The sequence below is a fragment of the Ovis canadensis genome, chromosome 3, assembly GCF_042477335.2.
Source record: "Ovis canadensis isolate MfBH-ARS-UI-01 breed Bighorn chromosome 3, ARS-UI_OviCan_v2, whole genome shotgun sequence".
NCBI lineage: Eukaryota > Metazoa > Chordata > Mammalia > Artiodactyla > Bovidae > Ovis > Ovis canadensis.
The window spans coordinates 39,033,082-39,058,903 of NC_091247.1; the positions used below are offsets into that span (position 1 = coordinate 39,033,082).

General features: G+C 37.9%; 1 protein-coding gene across 2 annotated transcripts in view; it reads left to right on the plus strand.

The window, feature by feature from the left end:
• Positions 1-24,111, plus strand: part of GFPT1 (glutamine--fructose-6-phosphate transaminase 1) — a 62,862-nt gene extending 38,751 nt beyond the window's left edge. For both annotated transcript variants that reach the window (XM_069582957.1, XM_069582956.1), the window contains 8 exons: positions 2,230-2,327; positions 4,236-4,356; positions 6,797-6,954; positions 15,048-15,162; positions 16,355-16,482; positions 17,057-17,224; positions 18,605-18,766; positions 19,920-24,111. In XM_069582957.1, coding sequence (XP_069439058.1) covers positions 2,230-2,327; positions 4,236-4,356; positions 6,797-6,954; positions 15,048-15,162; positions 16,355-16,482; positions 17,057-17,224; positions 18,605-18,766; positions 19,920-19,964 — 995 coding nt within the window. In that variant the 3' untranslated portion in view covers positions 19,965-24,111. The remainder of the gene's footprint in view (positions 1-2,229; positions 2,328-4,235; positions 4,357-6,796; positions 6,955-15,047; positions 15,163-16,354; positions 16,483-17,056; positions 17,225-18,604; positions 18,767-19,919) is intronic.
• Positions 24,112-25,822: the final 1,711 nt, after the last annotated feature.

Here is a 25,822-nt window from a genome sequence, read left to right on the forward strand (position 1 = left end):
GAGCTTTCAGGAGACTGAGGAGAGGCTTGGGAGTGATCCTAGCTTCACTGATGTGACCGGACTACCAGTCTCGGTGTGCACTGGAGGAATGAGAGGCTGAGATGCAGTCGCCAGTTGCAATGTTGTCCCATCTGGGGTAAAGCGATGGGGAAGGGGAGGCAAGTGGAGGCTAGGAGAGAAACAGGAGCATTGCAAACCAGAACCTGCATCTGCTTGTGTGGGGCGAGGGAGTTGTGGAAGGTGGTTGAACTGAAAGACTGGGAGAGTAGCAGTAAGTAAATACTGTTACAGCATGGAAGGGAAGTAACATTAGGAAAAAGCGTTGTTTTATAAAGGAAGAGAACAAGATAAACTTTGAGAAGTCATGATTTTAAAAAGCACTTTTATCTATGGTATGTGTTCCTCATAAAAGTTCCATAATATAAACAGGATGACTGTTATCTTTCTTTGTTGTTAAGATAAGGAAGTTGAGGCTCTGTCAGTTTGAAGTCTTGCCAGAGGTCACACGGCTGGTCACTTATGGAGTCAGTCAGGCCTCCAGCGTTCAGTGGTTCCCACTCCTCCAGCCCATCTCCAGGCGCTCCTGCCGCAGTCATGGTCTCCCTTACCAGGAGTAGGAGTCTCTCCAAAGCATCCATTCAGACCATGGGCGACTCCTTCCAGAACTCTCCCAGACACCCTTCAGCCAGCAGGGAATGGCAACCCACTCCAGTGTTCTTGCCTGGAAAACCTCATGGACAGAGGAGCATGGTGTGCTATAGTCCATGGGTTTGCATGGAGTTAGACATGACTGAGCGACTAACACACAGACAATTTTAAGGAAACATTTCAATTCAGTTCAGTTGCTCAGTCGTGTCCGACTCTTTGCGACCCCATGAATCACAGCACGCCAGGCCTCCCTGTCCATCACCAACTCCCGAAATACAGTATGCCCTCTCAGTATTGAAATTTAGAAGGAAGAATATGAAGTTATTCAAAAATATTCAAAAACCTGTATCTTGCTTCCAATTTGTAACTAGTTAAGGTAGAAAAAAGAGTGGAGGGGACAAAGGGCAGGGGCAGAGAATATACAGACTGGTGGTGGGTCAGAGAAGGAGAAGGAGTCTGCTCACGGGCCTGCTCACCACTCTCACAGTCTCATGCTGAACTGTCTGGTAGCCACACAGTGCCCTGGACAGTGGGTGCACTTGGTAGGTGCTCAGAGTATTAGTTGAATGATTGAATAAATGTTGGATGAAACTTTCTCACAAGTAGGAAACTAGCCATGTAACCATGTATAGAAGAATCCATAGACAAGGCACCCTTAGAAGGACACATACGTGGCTATAGAGACAGACTCATTGCAGGGTTTTGATATCAGATTTGTTTCTAAAGAATTCCTCTAAAAGATCATTCTGGCTGTGTGTGGAGAAAGGCTTTAGGAGGTGGAGAAGAGGTTGGAGAATGTGGTCCAGGGTAGAGATGTTGAACTTGGGTGATGGCATTAGAGGGGCAGTTTGAAGACAGGGCTCTCAGGACTTGCTTGTGCAGTGGTTGTGGAGCACCCAAGGATGACCCTGACGTTAGGTGAGTGGTTGGCATTTACTGAGATGCGAAAGACTGAGGGGAGCGTGGTGTATATTGTGTTCAGAGCACTGTTCTGGGCACCTAGTAGAAATGAACATAAGATAATTTTTTTTCCAGGCAGACTTAGAGATAATTAGGTATAATAAAACTTGACTGTTCTTAATGTATTATTCAGTGGGTTTTCACAACCTCTTACAACGTGGTCATAGTCCTAAACAACCTGTACAACAGTCAAGAGTTAGCACAGATCCTTCCTAAAAATTTCCCCATGGCCCTTTTAGTCAGCCCTTTCCACATCTCCAGGCACCGATATCTACTGATCTATTGTCTGTGTTCTTACCATTTTGCCTTTAAGAGAACTTCTAATCTGAAGAGAAGAATGTAAAAATGACCAATCAGGGTAGGTTGTGATAAATAACTGTAGTTGTGTAGGCATGTTTGTGGAGTGAGGAAGGTTTATTACAAGTTTGGGGTGATCAGTTAGGTTCTGACTTACTTAATTTACTTTCAAAACTAGAGAGAACTGTGTTTCCTAAGAGAAATATGAATGCTTTAAAACAGCAGTGTTGTTTTCCCAGAGAGGCAGTGGACACTCCTGAAAAGTGATTACCTGTTTCATATGGTTCTTTCCTAAATAATTATATGCACAAACTTTCTTTTCAGTGAATTTGGGCGGTTTGAAGGATCACATTAAGGAGATCCAGAGGTGTCGGCGTTTGATTCTTATTGCTTGTGGAACAAGTTACCATGCTGGTGTAGCAGTAAGTGGCTTCTTAAAATTTTAGTTGTGTTATTTTGGTTATTAGAAAATACCTGCAGACAAATAGTACCTCCAGTAACATAGCATGTAAAACTATTTTTTTGTTTTTAATTGTTAAAACATCATGTTTTGATAACAAAAATCAAGAAGGTTGAGGAAAGGAATTTTAATAGCTACTTGGAATTACTTATCAATAGATCATCTGCTTAGATATACAGGTGGACCTCCTGCAACTGACTTAACAAAAGGCAAAGAGTGGCAAGTTCTTGTGCCCTCCTGGCCTTGTGGTTCACACTGCATGCCTGCTTCCGTTAGAGCAGTTCCTGGGTTTTGTGTGTCATTGTTCACTTACCTCAGACAGGGGGATGGGGCAAGTGAACCTTAATAGGATTTTGCCTAGTAAGCACATTTCTGCAGAGAAAGGACATCTTCTTTTTTGATAGACTTGACTGTTGATTTTGGAAGCTGAAATTCTGTATCAGAGATGTGTGTTGGCTGTCAGTATGAAAGTATAGGACTTTTAACAGTCTTTCAGTCCAATAAATCAGAGCCACGTGTAGTTACACTGTAAAGAGACAGGTTATGTGCTGTTGATATCAATTTCTATAAGTACAGAAAACCTTTACACACTCAGTTCTGTTTTAGGATTGATTTCCAAAGTTCATGACAGTAATTTTTTAATTTGCTGGGGCATAAATATTACTTATCTACAATTGTGGGAACAATTCATTTGAGGAGTGAGTAAAACCCAACCCTTGCCTCTCAGGCTTTGTTCTTCTCTAAAGCACCCTCTTCTCCCTCCTTCCCCACTTTCCCCAAATTACGTGGTCCTAAAAAGGAAAATCTGTGCAGTTTTGAAGGGAAGAGTTGTAAGAAAGTAATTGTTTTGAGCATTAGAAATAAAAAGAATGAACTAAAGACATTAGTGTAAGTTAAGGGATTGGTTAATTTAGTGGTGGCTTAGATCTGTTATTGAATGAACCCTCTATTCAGAAATTAAAAATTAATTAAATGTTTCATCTAATGCTAAGCCTGTATTGTGGGGCATAAATTATATATATGCTGTGTTAGAATTCTCTGATTTGAAAAGATGTAGGGTCTTCTTTTGATTTGTTTGGTTTTTTTGGAGACTACAATATTAACAAATATTAAAAATCTCATGTGGCAGGACTTCCTTGGTAGTTCATTGGTTATTACTCTAGGCTTCCACTGCAGGGGGCACAAGTTTGATCCCTGGTCAGAGCATGAAGATCCCACACGCTGCACCACTGCAGCCCCCTCCCCCCCCACAAAAAAAGTAATTCCAGTGTGGTTTAGGATACAAAAGTGTCATTGAATTAATCCTATCTAGTTATCCCCCCCTACTCTACCCTCCATACTGCAGAGTTTGAAAATAGTGACCATTCTTAAATAAGATTTCTGAAGTGTATTGACTCTTTTTGGGAAAACACATTCTTAATGAATACATAGTATTTTGAAGTGTTTAATTTTTCATTTGGTATTTCTGCATCTGTTGTCTCATTTGAAATCTCTTACTGATCTGGTATTATATGAATTGTCATTTAAAACTTAGAAATGGGAAGGTAGAGTTAATATGCAAGCTAACTCAGAACAGTGCTTTTTCCACTACTCAAAACATTTTATATGTGTGGGTGTATTTGCTTATAAGAACACCTTTATATTGTCTAAAGAGACTTGTGCTGAAATGTTAACAGTGCTTATCTCCTGGGTGGTGGGATTTCATTTTTTTTTAATGCTTTAATCTGTGTTGTTTGTATTTTGTAACATTGCTTACATATCATTTTTATAATCAGAAAAAGTGAAAACTATACGTTGAGTCTAAGGTGTTCCAGTGAAAAAGAGTATTTGAAGTACAGTTGTCTGACCAAGGCATCTGTTTTCTCTGCAGACACGTCAAGTTCTGGAAGAGCTGACTGAGTTGCCTGTTATGGTGGAGCTTGCCAGTGACTTCCTGGATAGAAACACCCCAGTTTTTCGAGATGATGTTTGCTTTTTCATTAGTCAGTCAGGTATGCTAATTTTAAAGACTTAAAAGGAAAGTCGTTCTTTCTAACAACTACAGCATATATCTGCAGAACTGATACTTAAAGATAAACTAGTATTTGCTGGTGAGTCAATTCAGTTCAGTCACTCAGTCGTGTCCCACTCTTTGCAGCCCCATGAATCGCAGCACGCCAGGCCTCCCTGTCCATCACCAACTCTCGGAGTTCACCCAGACTCATGTCCATCGAGTCAGTGTTGCCATCCAGCCATCTCATCCTCTGTCATCCCCTTCTCCTCCTGCCCCCAATCCCTCCCAGCGTCAAAGTCTTTTCCAAAGAGTCAACTCTGCATGAGGTGGCCTAAGTACTAGAGTTTTTCAGCTTTAGCATCATTCCTTCCAAAGAAATCCCAGGGCCGATCTCCTTTAGAATGGGCTGGTTGGATCTCCTTGCAGTCCAAGGGACTCTCAAGAGTCTTCTCCAACACCACAGTTCAAAAGCATCAGTTCTTCTGCACTCAGCTTTCTTCACAGTCCAACTCTCACATCCATACATGACTACTGGAAAAACCAATGCCTTGACTAGACGGACCTTTGTTGGCAAAGTAATGTCTCTGCTTTTGAATATGCTGTCTAGGTTGGTCATAACTTTCCTTCCAAAGAGTAAGCGTCTTTTAATTTCGTGGCTTCATTCACCATCTGCGGTGATTTTGGAGCCCCCCAAAATAAAGTCTGACACTGTTTCCATTGTTTCCCCATCTATTTCCCGTGAAATGATGGCATCTTCATCTTCTCATGAAGATGCCATGATCTTAGTCTTCTGAATGTTGAGCTTTAAGCCAGCTTTTTCACTCTCTGCTTTCACTTTCATCAAGAGGCTTTTTAGTTCCTTCACTTTCTGCCATAAGGGTGGTGTCATCTGCATATCTGAGGTTTTTGATATTTCTCCCAGCAATCTTGATTCCAACTTGTGCTTCTTCCAGCCAGCGTTTCTCATGATGTACTCTGCATATAAGTTAAATAAGCAGGGTGACAATACACAGCCTTGACGTACTCCTTTTCCTATTTGGAACCAGTCTGTTGTTCCATGTCCAGTTCTAACTGTTGCTTCCTGACCTGCATACAGATTTCTCAAGATGCAGGTCAGGTGGTCTGGTATTCCCATCTCTCTCAGAATCTTCCACAGTTTATTGTAATCCACACAGTCAAAGGCTTTGGCATAGTCAATAAAGCAGAAGTAGATGTTTTTCTGGAACTCTCTTGCTTTTTCGATGATCCAGCGGATGTTGGCAATTTGATCTCTGGTTCCTCTGCCTTTTCTAAAACCAGCTTGAACATCTGGAAATTCACAGTTCACGTATTGCTGAAGCCTGGCTTGTAGAATTTTGAGCATTACTTTACTAGCATGTGAGATGAGTGCAATTGTGTGGTAGTTTGAGCATTCTTTTGCATTGCCTTTCTTTGGGCTTGGAATGAAAACTAACCTTTTCCAGTCCTGTGGCCACTGCTGAGTTTTCCAAATTTGCTGGCATATTGAGTGCAGCACTTTCACAGCATCATCTTTCAGGATTCGAAATAGCTCAACTGGAATTCCATCACCTCCGCTAGCTTTGTTCATAGTGATGCTTTCTAAGGCCCGCTTAACTTCACATTCCAGGATGTCTGGCTCTAGATGAGTGATCACACCATCGTCATTATCTTGGTCGTGAAGATCTTTTTTGTACGGTTCTTCTGTGTATTCTTGCCACCTCTTCTTAATATCTTCTGCTTCTGTTAGGTCCATACCATTTCTGTCCTTTATCGAGCCCATCTTTGCATGAAATGTTCCCTTGGTATCTCTAATTTTCTTGACGAGAGCTCTAGTCTTTCCCATTCTATTGTTTTCCTCTATTTCTTTGCATTGATCGCTGAGGAAGGCTTTCTTATCTCTTCTTGCTATTCTTTGCATTCCAGTTATTTGCTGGTAACTTGACAAATATAGATTTATTTTTATATTATAGAATTCTTAATGAGTTAATAAAGGCAACACATTTTACACTCAAAAGAGCTGAAGTTTTAAAGACAAAGAAAAAAAGGAGATCCTAAGAAGTAGGATCCTGTTATTAAAAGCTTTATAATTTTATCCTTTTAAGTATGTGTTTTATTTAAAACAGATGGGGAAGGCAGGGGAGGGAATTGGGGATTAACAGATATATACTACTATATATAAAATAGATAACCAAGCACAGGGAGCTATATTCAATATCAATATCTTATAATAACCCATAATGGACAAAAATCTGAAAAACATATATAGAACTGAATCACTTTGGTGTATGCCTGAAATATTGTAAATCAACTATACTTCAGTTAAAAAATAATAAAGCAAATGATATCGTTGAAAGAGTCGTCAGTTTTCTGTTTTTGCATCTGTGGAAGAGCAAATGTTCACTGCTCTGTCTGTTAGTATTGTCTTCTTTTTTATCCAGGAGAGACAGCAGATACCTTGATGGGACTTCGGTATTGTAAGGAGAGAGGAGCTTTAACTGTGGGGATCACAAACACTGTCGGCAGTTCCATATCGAGAGAGACAGACTGTGGAGTTCATATCAATGCTGGGCCTGAGATTGGTGTGGCCAGCACAAAAGTAAGTTCTTGACTTAATTCTCATATGATAATTTAATCATAGTGTTGGTGAAATAAACTAATCTGTATCTTCTATTTCATTTCTTAGCACTTGTACAGTTCATATAGTTAACTAGTCATTGTAATTATCCTGACACTTAAGGGTCAAAAGTAGGTAAAAACACTTGTCAATCTCCCTTCCTCATGCTCATCTTAAGAGCTTAAAAGGGACAAAGGTATATAATGTAAGTTCATTTTGCCTGAGTCTCTGCTGGCTCTCTCCATTCAGCATTTATATTACTCCTGCCCTGGCGGGGTAGGATCTGTGGTAAGTATAACAGCTTCTTCTTTGAGTATAGTAGGGAATTAGAAAATAACAGAAACATCCAATTTAATTCTAATAATTTTTGACATCTTTATTTACGTATTTATACTGTCCTAATAAATGTGCCAAAATATGCACACTACCTTTGAAGGTTTGTAAAGAGAAATACACTTTTAGTATAAAACTTGGTGATACTAAAAAAAGAGTATTATATAACACTATCTGTTTTTTCTTTAAATATACCATACATTTGTGGAGATTTAAAAGCACCTTTATTTTTGTTGAGGCCTAGGGAGACTACTTTGTTCTTTGAAATTAGGATATGCATAAATTTAGTACTAGTAATAAAAATAGGAATCTTAAGAAGTTGTATAAATGCAGGAAATGTTCTCCACACATGTATTATTCTTTGTGATTTCAAAATTTCAGTTTATCTGTTGTTCTGCTTAAATCTAATATTTATTGCTGATTGTTGAATCAGATGCTTAAGTATTGGTGGATTTATGTTAATGATGTGTGTAGTATGTTAAAGATGTTAACATATACAAATAACATTTGGATTCTTTTTTTCATTTAAAGAACCCCATGGAGAGTTTTTTTGTGGAAAAGTTAAAATTTTCAAGTAAAAACTCCAAGTGAGGTTTTTGTTTCTTGGTTACTTTGATATTACTAACACTATAGTTTACAGAAAACTGAAGCCTGAATTTTCTCCATATGGTAATTAAAACATGTAAGATATTTGTTCTTGGGTTTCCGTTCTGTGCCTGAATGAATAAACAGCCTCCCTCAGCAGCAGTTTGTGGATTCTTGGAAAGTGTCCAGACAGACAGCTTTTGATCAGGGGGTTAGAATCCCAGACCCTTCATTCAAACACATTTGAAGCAAGGGCTTCAGCATGGCATGTTTGGGACGTGGGATCATAGCAGTGAACAGGGGCTGTTGATTTATCTTTTTGTTGAACCTTTGTTGACTATGAACTGCCAGGAGAAATAGATTTTTTTTGGATTTCTAATTCTGTCATTCATGAAAAGATAATTTTCCTCAGTATTTTATTATAATTTTCAAACTTATTAGCAGAATTTAAAAGAATTTTATATTTAACACCTCTATACCCATCACTTAGATTCTGCTGTCAACTTTTTTTCTATAGCTTTACTGAGGCATAATTTTCATATCATAGTATTCACAAATTTTAAGTTATACTTTTAGTAAATTTGGCTGTTTATCACCATAGCCTAATTTTAAAAGACTTACTTACTTGAAAAAGTTCCTTTGTGCTTAGTTAATTTCCACTTCTACCCCTCAGCCTCAGCTTCAGGCAAGTATTACTTTCTCTTGCTATATTATTTCATATTTAACTTTCTAGAAATTTCTTAAAAATGAGATTGTAATAATACATGTCTTTTGTATCTGGCTTCTTGCATTTAATGTGAGGCTTTAAGATTTATTCATGTTTTTTTTTAATGTCAGTAGTTTTTTTTTTTTTTGGCAAGTCATTTTCTAAAATCTTTTTGTTTTGAAATAACTATAGATTTATAGGAAGTTGCAAAGATAATAGAGAAGTCCAGATACTTTTCACCCAGTTTCCCCCAGTAGTTGAACCTTGTATAGGAAAATAAGCATTTCTTTATAGTATATACTTCAATTTCTTTAAAAAAAAATGACTCCCTGAAAATATAGTATTATGACAGTTTAGTCTTAGTTTAATTTTTCTTAGATTCACTAAAAGCTGCAGGCCAATTATCACTGAAGAACATAGACAAAAAAATCTTCAACAAGATACTAGCTAAGCAAATTCAATAATACTTTAAAAGAATCATACACCAGGATCAGTTTGGATTTACCCCAAGGAGGCAAGGATTTTTCAGTATCTACAAGTCAATCAGTGTGATACACCACATTAACAAATTGAAGAATAAAAACCATATGATCATCTCAGTGGATGCAAAAAAAAGCTTTTGATGAAATTCAGTATCCATTTATGAAAATGCTCTCTGGAAAGTGGGCATAGACAGACTCTGCTGCTAAGTTGCTTCAGTCATGTCCGACTCTGTGCGACCCCATAGACGGCAGCCCACCAGGCTCTGCCCTCCCTGGGATTCTCCAGGCAAGAACACTGGAGTGGGTTGCCATTTCCTTCTCCACCTCAGCATAATAAAGATCATATGTGAGAAACCCATAGATAACAGCATACTCAGTGGTGCAAAACTGAAGGCATTTCCTCTAAGATCAGGAAGAAACAAAGATGCCCACTATTACCATTTTTATTCATCACAGTATTGAAGCCCTAGTCATAGCAATCAAACCAGAAAAAGAAATAAAAGGACTGTAAATTGGAAAGAGGTAAGACTGTCACTGTTTGCAGATGACATAATACTATACATAGAATATCCTAAGGATATCACTAGAAAACCGCTAGAGCTCATCAGTGAATTTAGCAAAGTTGCAGAGTACAAAACTAATACACAGAAATCTGTTGCATTTCCAAACACTAACTATGAGCTATCAGGAAAAGAAATTAAGGAAATAATCCCATTTACCATTGTTTCAGAAAGAATAAGATGCCTAGAAATAAATGCACCTTAGGAGGGGAAAAGACCTGTACTCTGAAAACTATAACACAGTGATGAAAAAAATTGAAGATTACGCAAGTGGATGGAAATACATTGTGTTCTTGGATTAGAAGAATTAATATTGCTAAAATGAACAACTGCCCAAGGCAATCTACAGATTGAATGCAGTGCCTTTCAAAATACCAATGCTATTTTTCACAGAACTAGAGCAAGTAATTTAAAAATTCGTGTAAAAACATGAAAGACCTTGAATAGAAGAAACAGTCTTGAGAAAGAAAAGAGCTGGAGGAATCATGCTCCCTGACATCAAACTATGCTACAAAGCTATAGTAATCAAAACAATATGGTACTGGTACAAAAACAGATGCTTAGATCAATGGAATGGAATAGCGAGCCCAGAAATAAACCCATGCACTTAAGTTCAATTAATCTATGACAAAGGAAGCAAGAATATACAATAAAGTCAGTCTCTTCAATAAGTGGTTCTGGGGAAACAAGACAGTTACATGCAAAAGAATGGAGTTAGAATGTTCTCTAACACCATATACAAAACTAAACTAAAAGTGGATTAAAGAAAGAGTTAAATGTGAGACCAGAAATCATAAAATTTCTAGATGCAAACCTAGTTAGAACACTCTTTGACTTATATTGCAGTAACTATTTTGTATCCTTCTTTTAAAATAATAGAAACAAAAGCAAAAGTAAATAAATGGGACCTAATTATACTTAAAAGCTTTTGTGCAGCAAAGGAAACCATCAGCAAAACAAAAAGACCACCTGCTTAATGGGAAAAATATTTGCAAATGATATGACCAATGAAGGACTAATATCAAAAATTATATATGTAAACAGCTCATACAACTCAGCATAAAAAAATACCTGATGAAAAAATTGGCCAAACACCTGAATAGACCTTTCTCCAAAGAGTACATGTAGTGGTCAACAAATGCACTAAAAGATGTTCAGCACCCCTAATCATTCCGTTCAGTTCAGTTCAGTTGCTCAGTCGTGTCCGACTCTTTGCGACCCCATGAATCACAGCACGCCAGGCCTCCCTGTCCATCACCAACTCCCGGAGTTCACTCAGACTCACGTCCATCGAGTCAGTGATGCCATCAGCTATCTCATCCTCTGTCGTCCCCTTCTCCTCCTGCCCCCAATCCCTCCCAGCTTCAGAGTCTTTTCCAGTGAGTCACCTCTTTGCATGAGGTGGCCAAAGTACAGGAGTTTCAGCTTTAGCATCAATCCTTCCAAAGAAATCCCAGGCTGATCTCCTTCAGAATGGGCTGGTTGGATCTCCTTGCAGTCCAAGGGACTCTCAAGAGTTCTCCAACACCACAGTTCAAAAGCATCAATTCTTCGGAGCTCAGCTTTCTTCACAGTCCAACCCTCACATCCATACAGGAAAATGCAAATAAAAACTACAGTGTGATAATCATCTCACACTTATCAGAATGGCTATCATCAAAACGGGCACAAATAACCAATGTTGATGAGGATATAGAGAAAAGAGAATCCTCATGCATTGTTGGTAGGAATGTAAATTGATACAGCCACTGTGGAAAACAGTATGGAGAATCTTCAAAAAATTGAAAACAATTATCAGATGATCCAGCAATTTCTCTTCTGAGTGTATATCCAAAGAAAATAAAAAATACTAATTCGAAAAAATACATGCACCCCAGTGTTCATAATAGCATTATTTACAGTTGCCAACTTATGAAAGCAACGTAAGTGTCCATCAACAGATGAATGGATAAAACAGGTGTGTATATAAATCACTTCTTTTTTATCCATTCACCTGTACACACACACATATACACACATACACCTACACACACAGTGGGATACTTCTCAGCCATTAAAAACGAATGAAGTTTTGCCATTTGCAGTAACATGAGTGGACTTGGAGGATATTATGCTAAATGAAATAAATAAAAGATAAATACTATATTGTGTCACCTATATGTGGAATCTAAAAAATACAGCAAACTAGTGAGTATAAAAAAAATGAAGCAGAGTGACAGATTTAGAGATCTAGTAGTTACTAGTGGGAACAGGGAAGAGGAGAGGAGCAATATAGGGGTAGAGGATAAAAAGGTGCAAGCTATTATGTGTAAAATATGCTACAAAGCATAATATAGGAACTATATCCAGTATTTTATAATAACTGTAAATCAAGTATAATCTTGAAAAATTATGAATCACTATTTTGTACTCCTGTAGCTTATGTAAGATGATACATTAAGTATTACTTCAATAAAAATAAGTTTTAAAATATACAGAAATCTTTTTTCTGTAAGCTGACAGTGGCTACTTAGAAATGTATGGGTGTGTGTGTTTGGAGAAGAGATTCTATTTTTTAATAACTATGTGTTAGTCACTCAGTCATGTCTGACTCTTTGTGACCCCATGGACTGTTGCCTGCTAGGTTCCTCTGTCCATGGGATTCTCCAGGCAAGAGTACTGGAGTGGGTTGCCATTTCCTTCTCCAGGGGCTCTTTCCAACCCAGGGATCAAACCCGGGTCTCCTGTGTTGCGTGCAGATTCTTTACCATCTGAGTCATCAGGGAAGCTATAAAAATACTTAAAAATAACTCTACCAAGAAATGTGTAAGATATTCATAAATATTTGTCAAACAGATGAAAACTATATAACTTTTTTTTTTTTTTTAATGGGCTTTGCTGTGGCTCAGTGGTGAAGAATCCACCTGCCAGTGCAGGAGATGCGAGTTTGATCCTTGGGTCGGGAAGATCCCCTGGAGTAGGAAATGGCAACCCACTCCAGTATTCTTGCATGGGTAATCCCATGGACAGAGAAGCTTTGGTGTGGGCTACAGTCCCCGGGGTTGCAAAAGTCAGGCATTGCCGGAGTCCAGCCCCGGTGGATCCAGGGAATTCGAAGGTGGGGACGGCGTCGGCATCTTTGGAAAAATACATATTTAATTACAGATATATAGAGAGATTAGAAACGGATGGTGTAGTAGGAGATAGTGTAGTGGAGAAAAGGAGGCTGAATCCAGATGGGAATTCAGCCAGAGAAACGGGAGCAAGAAGGAAGCGACATGGGGGAATCAGTCTTTCCGGAAACTGATCCGATTTCTTTATTTTGGGGTTTGCTTATATACCTTTTGTTACACATAGGGATGAACACAGAGTCACGGGGGGTCAGCAGTCCTGACCTTCATCAAAATCAGGTGCTTCACATAAAAAGGTCTTAGGGATTTTTATGATCCTTTCTTTCTGATAACCAAAAAACTTATTTCTTCCAAAGTTGTCTTTTCTTAAACCAGGCACCACCCTCCAAATAAAGTTACATTCCTATAGGGTGAGGGTGTAGTGAGTTACAGTCAAGAAAGGAATTTATTTAACCCAAGGTTAACATGATTAATCTTAAAGGTTAATACTTATTTCTCCTATATGCTTAAAGGTTAATACTTACTTCTTCCTATATGCTAGTTATATTCATTATAAGGGTAGGGAACATGGAGATTTAGCAGCAAACATCAGCCCAACAAATGAAAATCCTTTCACCAATGCTCCCCTTAAGATCTGTTTAGTCTTAAGATAGTGATAAAGTTACATTTTTACATAACAAGGACACAGCAATTTATAACAAAGCACAGTGATCTATTACAAAAGAGAAAATCCATTAACTCAAAAAGTCTAGTATTGCTAACATCAAAAACTACTATATTTCCTTTTCTATATTCCAAATACATTGATTAATATATTCCCAGGTGCCTAAGGATATGGAGGCCTGGCGGCAATCATTGACTCAACAAGAAGAAAAAGCCCTGTGCTAATTAAGACTCTCAAAATACTCCAAAACTCTCTGTGCTGTTTATGGTTGAGAGGTAGTAAACAATCATGTTAGTGGCAGCAGTATGGATAATCCTATCACACAAGCTAGTCTGTCAGCAGAGAGGTTTGACCTGAAACATCCTTGTCCCACCCAGAGCAGGGAATTAGCAGCAATTATGGACACAACAAATGAAAAATCCTTCACCAATATAATTCCTAACCAACCCACTATACTAATAATTTCTAACTCCCCAAAAGAATTTGCCTTTAGTAAGTCTAAAACATCTCGTGCCTCTCAGATTGGGAGGCTGTAAACAATCACATGTGGCCGGACGAACCTATACAGGTGGGCTAGATAACCTTCAGAGGAGTCCCGTAAGTTGAAACACTCTTGTCACGCCCAGGAATTTTTATTGCCTTGGAGCTGCACGTTTACTCCTCCGAGAGAAACGGTTATGGGGGAGAGCCCCCGGTAAAGTCAGAGGTGTAGGTGAGAGCATAAAACAGACTCTGGTTTTGGGGGTAGATGCTCGGGAACAGGGGGTTTCCTGAGGCTTGATCACGCCTTTGCGTATGCCAAGCCTCCTTCCTCATGACCTTTGCCATGGGCGGAGTTACAACATATAACTTTCTAGACTTTTAAATTCCTAACAAATTGATAGAAACCATGTTTCTGGATGGGATGATTGTTTTGTAAATAAACTAAAAATGTGAGGCAGGATCTGTATTCTGTGACATAGCTCTAGTATATCAGAGAACTTAGGCCACAGGAAGTGTCTAGGGGAAAAAGCAGAAAGGGACAATGGAGCCAACAGAATTAAGAATATTTAATAATACTTAACCAATGTTAGGGTGGAAGGACTGTTTATGCTAGAAAGTATGACCTAAAGTTAAAAAATTAAAGCTTTTGTGTCAATAAACACTATTGTAAAAGTTTAACCTAAACTGGGAAAATGTATTTGAAATTTAACAAGAGAGATCTTTCAAGACCAACTGAAAAGAAAACAAACCCAAGTCAAAAAATAAAAGCAAGTGAAGAATAATGAAATTAATTTTCAATAGATAAAACAAAATGACTGAAAAACATGAAAAACAATCTTAATTTTTTGAATTCCAGGGCTGTATGATGACGTAGTAGTGAGAGTCTGTTGTCCAGCTGTCTGGTAAAAGTTTGTTGAAAGGATAATTCTCCACTTTGCAAGGAATGTGGTAAAATAGGCATATCTCATATTCACGCACAGCTAACAGGAATGGAGATGGTCTGGGCAGTGTAATTGCAGGTCTTTAAGATATTCACAATTCGGTAACCTCAGTGGAAATTTTTTGTTTATTTTCATCTTTTTTTTTAAGTTAAAAGTTCCAAGTTCTTAAAATGCAGTGCAGCTAATTCTGTGCATTCTTGTGCTCCTTCAGGCATACACCAGCCAGTTTGTATCTCTTGTGATGTTTGCTCTTATGATGTGTGATGACAGGATCTCCATGCAGGAGAGACGCAAAGAGATCATGCTTGGATTGAAGCGGCTGCCCGGTATGAAGACCCTTACACACACAGTAGTTATTGTCTGAGGGAGTGGGGGATGGGTGAAGCTATGGCTTGTACCTATCTAGTTAGTAGTATCTCTTTACTTTTTGTACCTGTTCATTTAAAAACCCCGCACTGATAGCACAGAAGATTAGAAACATTGGTGTTTTACCGGTTGTTACCCATATGGGCTGGAAGAAGCACAAGCTAGAATCAAGATTGCTGGGAGAAATATCAATAACCTCAGATATGCTGCTGCTGCTAAGTCGCTTCAGTCATGTCCGACTCTGTGCGACCCCATAGACAGCACCCCACCAGGCTCCCCTGTCCCTGGGATTCTCCAGGCAAGAACACTGGAATGGGTTGCCATTTCCTTCTCCGATGCATGAAGAGGAACTAAAAAGCCTCTTGATGAAAATGAAAGAGGAGAGTGAAAATGTTGGCTTAAAGGTCAACATTCAGAAAACTTAGATTATGGCATCTGGTCCCATCACTTCATAGGAAATAGATGGGGAAACAATGGAAACAGTGTCAGACTTTATTTTGGGGGGCTCCAAAATCACTGCAGATGGTGGTTGCAGCTATGAAATTAAAAGATGCTTACTCCTTGGAAGAAAAGTTATGACCAACCTAGATAGCATATTGAAAAGCAGAGACGTTACTTTGCCAACAAAGGTCCGTCTAGTCAAGGCTATGGTTTTTCCTGTGGTCATGTATGGATGTGAGAGTTGGACTGTGAAGAAGGCTGAGTGCCAAAGAATTGATGCTTTTGAACTGTGGTGTTGGAGAAGACTCTTGAGAGTCCCTTGGACTGCAAGGAGATCCAACCAGTCCATTCTAAAGGAGATCAGACCTGGGTGTTCTTTGGAAGGAGTGATGCTAAAGCTGAAACTCCAGTACTTTCGGCACCTCATGCAAAAAGTTGTCATTGGAAAAGACTCTGATGCTGGGAGGGATTGGGGGCAGTAGGAGAAGGGGATGACAGAGGATGAGATGGTGGATGGCATCACCAACTTGATGGACGTGAGTCTGGGTGAACTTTGGGAGTTGGTGATGGACAGGGAGGCCTGGCATGCTGCAATTCATGGGGTCGCAAAGTCGGACACGACTGAACGACTGAACTGACCATATGTTAGTATTATATTGTTTGGTATATTGTCCTTTTTTCATAGATTTTGCTAACATTACTTCTTAACAGATTTGATTAAGGAAGTTTTGAGCATGGATGATGAAATTCAGAAACTGGCAACAGAACTTTATCACCAGAAGTCAGTCTTGATAATGGGCCGTGGCTATCATTATGCTACTTGTCTTGAAGGGGCCCTGGTAAGTCTTCTCATTTCCAGTTGTAGTCTGTTGACTCATAAACCTGGCAGATAGTCATATTTTCAGATTGAATGAAATAGGTGGAACTTTTACAAAAGTGCCTTTATATTTACGCATTCTGATTTGTTTACCTTGAGAAAGTATAACAGAATACTTAATTCAGAAATTGAAAATCAAGGAAGTACACTTCAGCATGAGAACTTGGGTTTAGAAAGTAACTTGGGTTAATGTTTTGTCCACATGTGAATAAAAAAAATAATATATTCTCTAGGTGTGAGATTTGAGGTGAAATATGAAATAATTAGGAAAACTGTTACAAAGAAACATGAGTACACTTGTGATAGTCTAAAATCTTCAAAAAGTCCTTTTGGAGTTCTAAAACTCCCAGTTACTTGTTGACATTATAGAAATAATGATCAGTAAACATATTAGTTCTATTTGTACGTCACAGATCCTTTAATACTGTCTGAAAAATAAGACAGGGATTTCCAACAGCAGATATCTTGTGTAATATTTATTTAAGAATGGGTTTTTGAAAAACAGACTGAAGACTAATCTAGTTCTTTCCTCTTAGAAAATCAAAGAAATCACTTACATGCACTCTGAAGGTATCCTTGCTGGTGAGTTGAAACATGGCCCTCTGGCTTTGGTGGATAAGTTGATGCCTGTCATCATGATCATCATGAGAGATCACACCTACGCCAAGTGTCAGAATGCTCTACAGCAAGTGGTTGCTAGGCAGGTAAGTCAGGGGTTACTGTGAGGACACAGGCTGCACATGCAAGGGATCTTGGTTGCATAATTATGAGAATCATCCTGAAACCATCCCATCCCTCCCCCCACCCACCCAGGTCTGTGGAAAAATTGTCTTCCACAAAACTAGTCCATGGTGCCAAAAAGATTGGGAACCACTGCCACAGAGCTTCTATTTCCTTGACTTATGCATGAGACTTACCACATGGGATTGTGAGTTTAAATAAGCCTATACCAGTGTGGAAAATTCTTAAAGAGATGGGAATACCAGACCACCTGACCTGCCTCTTGAGAAATCTGTATGCAGGTCAGGAAGCAACAGTTAGAACTGGACATGGAACAACAGACTGGTTCCAAATAGGAAAAGGAGTCCGTCAAGGCTGTATATTGTCACCCTGCTTATTTAACTTATATGCAGAGTACATCATGAGAAATGCTGGGCTGGATGAAGCACAAGCTGGAATCAAGATTGCCGGGAGAAATATCAATAACCTCAGATATGCAGATGACACCACCCTTATGGCAGAAAGTGAAGAAGAACTAAAGAGCCTCTTGATGAAAGTGAAAGAGGAGAGTGAAAAAGTTGGCCTAAAGCTCAACATTCAGAAAACTAAGATCATGGCATCCGGTCCCATCACTTCATGGCAGATAGATGGGAAAACAGTGACGGACTATTTTTGAGGGGTTCCAAAATCACTGCAGATGGTGACTGCAGCCATGAAATTAAAAGATGATTGCTCCTTGGAAGAAAAGTTATGACCAACCTAGACAGCATATTAAAAAGGAGAGGCATTACTTTGCCAACAAGGGTCCATCTAGTCAAGGCTATGGTTTTTGCAGTAGTCATTTATGGATTTGAGAATCGGACTATAAAGAAATCTTCAGTGCTGAAGCATTGATGCTTTTGAACTGTGGTTTTGGAGAAGTCTCTTGAGAGTCCCTTGGACTGCAAGGAGATCCAACCAGTCCATCTAAAGGAAATTTGTCCTGAATATTCATTGGAAGGACTGATGTTGAAGCTGAAACTCCAATACTTTGGCCACCTGGTGTGAAGAACTGACTCATTTGAAAAGACCCTGATGCTGGGAAAGATTGAAGGCGGGAGGAGAGGGGACCGACAGAGGATGAGATGGTTGGATGGTGTCACTGACTCAATGGACATGAGTCTGAGTAAACTCTGGGAGTTGATGATGGACAGAGAGGCCTGGCCTGCTGCAGTCCATGGGGTCGCAAAGAGTCAGACACGACTGAGCGACTGAACTGAAGTCAGTGAGGCCACATTGAATTGTGCAGTGCAAAACGTGCATGTTCACGTGTTACAGCCCTGCCTTTGCTTAACCAGTGATCGTGCATGTGATCTCTTTCCCAGGGACGGCCCGTGGTGATCTGTGACAAGGAAGACACTGAGACCATTAAGAACACAAAAAGAACAATCAAGGTGCCCCACTCAGTGGACTGCCTGCAGGGCATTCTCAGCGTGATCCCCTTACAGCTGCTGGCCTTCCACCTGGCTGTCCTGAGAGGTTATGATGTAAGTGTCGGACCACTGCGGAAATTTAGATAGTTTCCTTCCAAGTTTTTAGCAATAGGATTTGATAATTCCATCATACAGACATCTGTCACCTGTTGTAGTTCCATGGCCCAGTTTTGTCGGTTGCATCCTGACATTTTCACACCCATCGAACCTGAAAGAATCTTCGACATTAGCTCCATCAGTGGAGATTACCTCCTTGGGGACTCTCCACCTGTTTTCTTTCTGTGTTTCTCAGTGGGGTAGCTATTGGAAATTCTTTGGGACTTCCTCACACATTGAAGGACTCTCAGTATTCCTGGTCCCTCATTCATTGTGACAACTACAGTGACAATCAAAACATTCTACTCTTAACAGTCTCTGTGGCAGTCACTATTCTTTTTCTGTTAGGAGGACTGCATCACTGCCTCTGAGCTTTAATCTTGAGGGTTCAGTTGTACTTTCCGTTCCACATTTTCTGAGGGCAGAAAAATGGATTAATCTGTGTTTAAAAATTTTTAATATAGATTCAAGTCAAAAAGGCTCCTTCTGCTCAACTTTTGGTTAATCTAAAGAATCTATTCCAAAGTCATGTACAGCTAAAAATTTACTAAAATGTATCCTTCTGTTGTAGTTTGTATAAAAAAATAAATACACAGACAGTGAATGCTGAAAAACAAAAACATCGCACTCTTACACATTTCTAGTGTCCCGGGAGAGGGATACCAGCTTATAGAGGACCACAGGAGTTTTCCATGTGCTGAACTGGCTGCTTTGGAATTCTTGTTCTGAATTGATTTCGGGTCGTTTTAAGATGCATTATATCACTATATTTCTAATCGAATTCTTTGTAGTCTCCAGTAAAGATGGTTAATGAACAAGCCATTTTCTAGTTTTAGGGGGTTGCTTTGGTTCTTTATTTGGCTGTACCAGCTCTTAGTTGTGGCATGCAGGATCTTTAGTTGCAGCATGTGAACTCTCAGTTGGCTTGCAGGATCTAGTTCTCCGAGCAGGGATCGAACCCAGGCCCCCTACATTGGGAGTGCAGAGTCTTAGCCCCTGGACCACCAGGACAGTTCCTGTTTTTATGTTTGTATAAGCAAAAATAATTTGCGGATAGTAACCACCACCCCGGTTAGTATCATCTCTCAAATCTTACTCCTTTATTTTGCAGGTTGATTTCCCTCGGAATCTTGCCAAATCTGTAACCGTAGAATAAGGAGCATCTGAAACTGGTCGATTAAGCAACACAAGACACCTTTTATATTTAAAACTTGATTTAAGATATCACCCCTTTAAGCCTTTTTTAGTAAATCCTTATTTATATATCAGTTATAATTATTCCATTCAATTTGTGATTTTTGTGAAATTACCTCATATTTTTCCATTGATTTGTGGGGGAGTTTGAATAGTGGAATCTATGTTGGTATCAGTATCAGATTTAGCTCTCATTTTCTTTAAAGGATGCTGAATATTGGATTTGGGGACCCTCCACTTCAAACTGAAAGGATTGTATGTTATTAAAATAATTGGCATTTGTTTCAGCATACATTCATACTTCATTCAGGCCAATGAAAGTGTGTTTAATTGGAAAGTGTGTTTAATTGGAATATTTAATGCCAGTGACCGTGTACTTGGATATTTCATTAAGGTTTTGCTAAGTTATAAAGAGAAAATGCCGTGATTATTTTGAAATTTATTGTTTTGTTTTTAAATCAGTCTATGAAACTTAAAAACTGAAAACTTCTTCATGGGATTTCTATTTTCTTAGTCTCTCAGATTTATTGCCTGTTATCTGTAGATCAAGGTTTCTTAGGAAGCTAAGAAGTATAGTAGTGCATTGGTTTTATCCAGCCCTTAACAGAGAATGCTTACGCAATTTCATAGCACAGACTTTAAATCTGAGCTGCTTTGAACAGCTGACAATACGATTTTAAATTTGAAGATGGGATACAGATAAGTTGGATATCCTACTTCTTGTTTTTTTTTTAATCTCTTAAAAGTGGTTTGGTTTCCTTGTATCTGTAGTTTCTTTTAAAAAATTACTGCTGAAGGACATTCTGTCTTGTTCTTTGAAATCACCACAGAGAGTTGCTATCAAATATGTCAAATCAATACTGATGTTCAGAATTCTCTTCAGTTTTGTCCCAGAGAATTCCTTACAGTTAATTTTAACTTCCCTTTACTGCTTTGTTGAATCAAACCCTAGTACCTTCATGCCAGTTTGGAAACTCCGTGCAGTTGTTTGGAAGATTTGCAAGTCTTTTGACTAAAATTTGGCTAAACGTATATGATGGGCTAAAATTAGAAAAAGCTATCTGCTTTACACTGATATTAGTGAAGGATTATATAAAATTTTTATTATTACTTTTTAGGTATTTTTCTTTCTGAATATTCTGTGCTTTACCCCTGAAATATACTTAGGAATGAAGAAAATATAAGTATAAAAGTGATATTGAGGTGCCTTCAGCTGGCTAGTGTCAGAAATGGAAACTTAACAACTTAGATTAAAAAATTTAGAGTAGAACACTAGTTTGATACCCAAAAAGTTGTGAATAATAATTTCTTCATGGAGCTTTCTAGCAACATCTTGGGCATTACAGGGCAGTGTGTTTATGTTTTGGTTAAGTCCTTTTCCTTCAAAAGTTTTCATTTTTAAATTGCGAAGGTAAGATATTTAGCCTAATAAAGTTAGCTGAGCCTTTTCCATTTTCTGTGTTTGAACTTCTGGTGGCTGTTGTATGAGAAGCATAGAATTCTGCCTTGTGTTAGCGTTAGAGAAATAATTGGCATATTTTGAGGTAATTCAGAAAGACTGTTAGATTGAGACTACAAACCTGTTTTTAAAATAGGATTACTATTCATGTCATTATATAGCTGCTGCAGGTATACATTTATCTATTTCAATTGTTTGTAATATTATTTTGTGTAGGGCTGCTAGTTTTAGTATGTGTGTAGTGTCATCCTTAACTATGTTATTTCAGCATTTTTATGCACATGATTTGTATGGATTTGTAGCATTTCTGAAGTTCAGATTAGCTTTCTAAGTGAAACTGATATGTGAAGTCAGTCATTAGTTTCAGTCTGTTTCCTCTCCCTCTTTGTGTGTGTGTGTGTGTGTGTGTCTTTCTCTCACTCTCAGACACACACACAGATACACTTCAAGCTAGGATAAGTTCTAAATCAAATCTCAAAAACCAATAGTAAGAAAAAAGAAGTGGTATTTTCCAAACAAACATCGTTTTTCTTCCCTACCCCTTTTTCTTGCTCCCTACACTGTTTAATATAGTGATTTTTAGATGCTTTTATGAATTATGAACACAAAATACTGTAATGAGGCAAACTGCTTTTAAGTGTGGATGCTCAGATAAAACCAATGTAATAAGTATAAGAAAATAATTTTTTGAGGAAGATATTCTACAGAAGGGGTCCTTCATATAAGAAATTCTTTCTTATAGTACATTTAAAATTTAAATTCACTTGTGTATAACTTAGTACTCTTTACCCAGGTCATGAATCCTTTTTAGGCCAAGGGTCATGTTAGCATCTAACACATGGCCCAGTAAATGATTGTTTCTTTGGCATCAGTCAACTTTTCTGTCTTTTTAAATCACCTGTGCTATGGGAATAAATAGTTGGAGGAAAGTTAATGTTAACTGTTTTTGGCTTGTTATAACTCTGTCAACAGCATATTATGTGAAAGTCACTGTGCCAGAAACTGAAAAACATGTCCTGTTTAAAGTCCACTTGTCTCCCAGTGTACTGACCGCTCCTGGAGACTAGATCATTGGAAGGTGCAGGGTGAGAGAGTGGAAAAATGGAGCTGAGCTTTTAAATGTTGGGAGTGAATTTGTTCATTTAAATGATGGTTCAGGTTTTGGTGTATATCATGTTTCTCAGAGGTGAAGTGCATTTTGCAGAGTTAACTGTTATCACAGGCTGTAAATCCATGTGTCTGTAGTACTGTAAGGAACAGCAGTTGTTAGATACAAGGTGAAAATAAGCATCACAACTAAAAGGGAACTGACAAAGGTGACATATAGGTGAGACTGTTGGTTAGAGAGCTAGTAAAGATTTTCTTTAAGGTTCTTAGAAAGATGTTTCTGAGATGATACTGTCTTAATCTTTTGAATACAGATCTCTTGACCGGAGTTAATTATGAGGATGAGAGGAAAGGAACCCCTTTAGCTTCTTGGTTATATTCCTTTGACATATTTCTAGTAACTCTTGAAAGAGGGAAAACTATCTGAAATGTTGACTTTAGCAAACATTTTAAGAAGTCCTTTGGGGTCAGTTTCCTTTGTCTGTCTCTCTCTTTTTAACTAGGCTGTATACTATAGCAGTAAAAGGGAAGGACGAGGTTAATTATTATACGCTATAGCTTAAGTGATTTTTCTAAAGAGAACAATGTCATTGAAAATGTTTATTTAAAAAGAATTCACAGCTCACATTGAATTTATGAAGGCCAAAGAAATTAAAGGGAATGGTAAAGATAGAAAAAAGAAGTATTATATCCACATATTTAATAGATTTTTTATATCAGAATACCAGGTAGTGTTTTACCTGTGAAAATGTAGTTCAGATTACTTTGTTTTCTTGTGTTAGAGCCTCAAGTTAAAAATTGTAACAATTAAATCATTTTTTCCCACAATATTTAAAGATTGTTAATATGTCAGTGTTTCTCTAGCTTGACGAATTTAACTCTCTTTAGATCTGTGATGATAACCAATAGGATGGATAATACTAGCTTTGAACTGATAGTATCCATGGTTAAAATAAAAATCATAGTTAACTAGAAAAACTGTCAAGTTATGCTATATTAACTTGTGAGTCTGTAATAACTTGATATCAGTGTTATAGAAAATATGATAAATAATGGCTCATGAGAACTTTTTAAGAAATCTCAAATTACCTTTCTTACTATACTAGTTTTCAGAATGAACATAGAAATGATTCTGTTAGCCTTTTAAAACTGTTCTGCAGTAGAAATTTTTTTTTTTTTTTGCTTAAATAAAACTTCATATTCGTTTAAGTTATATTTCTTTTGAGCTGGAAATTTTTAGAATCATCCTGGCTTTTTTTCAGTTTTCTGTTCTTTAAGATGAATGTTTAGTTTACTGAGCCACTTAGTCATTTCTTCCTCATGTCTTCTCAGTCTGATGACTGTATTTCCGAACTGTGAATAAGTTACCCAAATCTTGCTGCGAATTACATTTTTAAGCAGTTTGCCAATATTTGAAGTATATACATGTTTGTCGTTGTGTTAAAGATTGTATTGTACTAAGATTGTAGCCGATGTTTAGTTGTCAGTAAACGTTTTTGATGCTAAAAGTTTATTCATTACTGTTGCTTTTAAAAAGAAGAAATATTACATTTATATTCAAAAGTCATGTCTTCACTCCAACTTCCCAATTACTTTAAAAAGGATCATTAGATAAAACAAAGGCTCTACTTTTTCTGATGTTATGCTCTGTAAATATTATACTTAAGTCTTTTAGACTTGTTGTTTCTAGCACATTTACAGGGTATACAGTGATCGGCAACTGTAAGTTGTTGATAGTTGCAAAAGAAGGGTGTTTAGGATAGGTGAATAGTAAAATAGCATATACTCCAAATCTAAAGTTTCTGTCCTATCTGGCAGTCTATTAATTGCAGAACAAAGAGTCCTTTTACAGGATCCTTTTGTAAACAGCAAGCTAAAAATCTCTATCCCTAATGCTTACAGCACTTGCTGTGTTTTGCAGGAGACAGAGTTATGCCCAGCGTGGTTTGAATGAATGGATGTGCTGTGTTGCCTTTGCATAGAATTGAGCCCAATCTCTCAGCTCTCTTTTGCTCTGTGTTGCTCTGCAGCAAAGCTCAGGGCTGCCACACCAGCATGAATCATTTTTTCCACAGACCACATTATTTACATAAAATTTAGCCTTACTTCTAGTGAAAAGTTTTCTTTAAATCCTCTTCAATTCACTATCAGTAAGTATTTACTGAGTACTTTTAAAGGCCAAGAAATAATTTCCCTAGAAATTAAGAGGCCACTTACATTGTAGTGGATTTAAGGAAAATTCTTTAATTTTTTGGATGAGTGAAAGAAGTCTTTATTAAGTTTCTCTCATTATCCATGGTTAAACTGTTCTATCTCATTTTCAAAAAATGATGTAGAAGCTTTATTAGCTAGCTTTAACAAGCATCCCAGAGATCAAAACTAATCTTGTAATAATAAAAGAAAAGTTGCCAGGTTATGGGTCATTTGACCAAACAAAATTTATTACTGTCTTTTTGGTTAGTATGTATACAGGAGATTATTCCCACAGTTGAAAAGACATGTTTGTGATCTTCGTATTAACATGATTCATTGACTAAAACACCAGAGTTCACACATGTATTTTTTCATAAAGAATGCTGTTAATGCAGCCAGATTTCCTTTTCCATATTTCAAAAAATATTTGAATATGGAGCATGGATATGTAATTGAAATATGGAATAAAAAGTGGAGCTTGTAAGCAATTGGAGAAGTGCTCTCTGGATAAAATTGTAACTATTTCCTTCCCATTCATTTATCAGTCTGCCTTTATATATGTTTGTAAAAAGTAAAAAACTTTTACTGTTAGGAGGAAAGCAATTGGCATGGTTTCATATGTTTTTAATTGCTATAGTATAGTGAGTATTGCATTATTTCCAACAATGCAAGTTAAGTTATATTGTGGAACTCACAGCAATTGTACACCCGGGGGATCTTTAGGGGTTAATTTTTGCCTCTGTCACTCAGCTTTGTATGTTTTGAAATGGAGATAAATACTATGTGGTCTTAGAAGGAAAATGGCTAGAATTCCCAAAGCTTGTAATATAAGTAAACACTCATTGAGAGTTCTAGATCCATTGTACCTAAAAGGCAAATGATCACGTGTTCTTAGCTAATGTATTCCTAATTTGTGAGACCCAAAGGTTGGTTTCCGTTAATTTTAGATTGTCATGCAGTAGCCAAGCTTCAAAGGCCTGGATCTGTCAGCATCTCTACAGTTTGTTTCTGCAAACAGCCCCCGTGAGGTGACACTGTTGTTGGCATTAGGACAAGTGTGG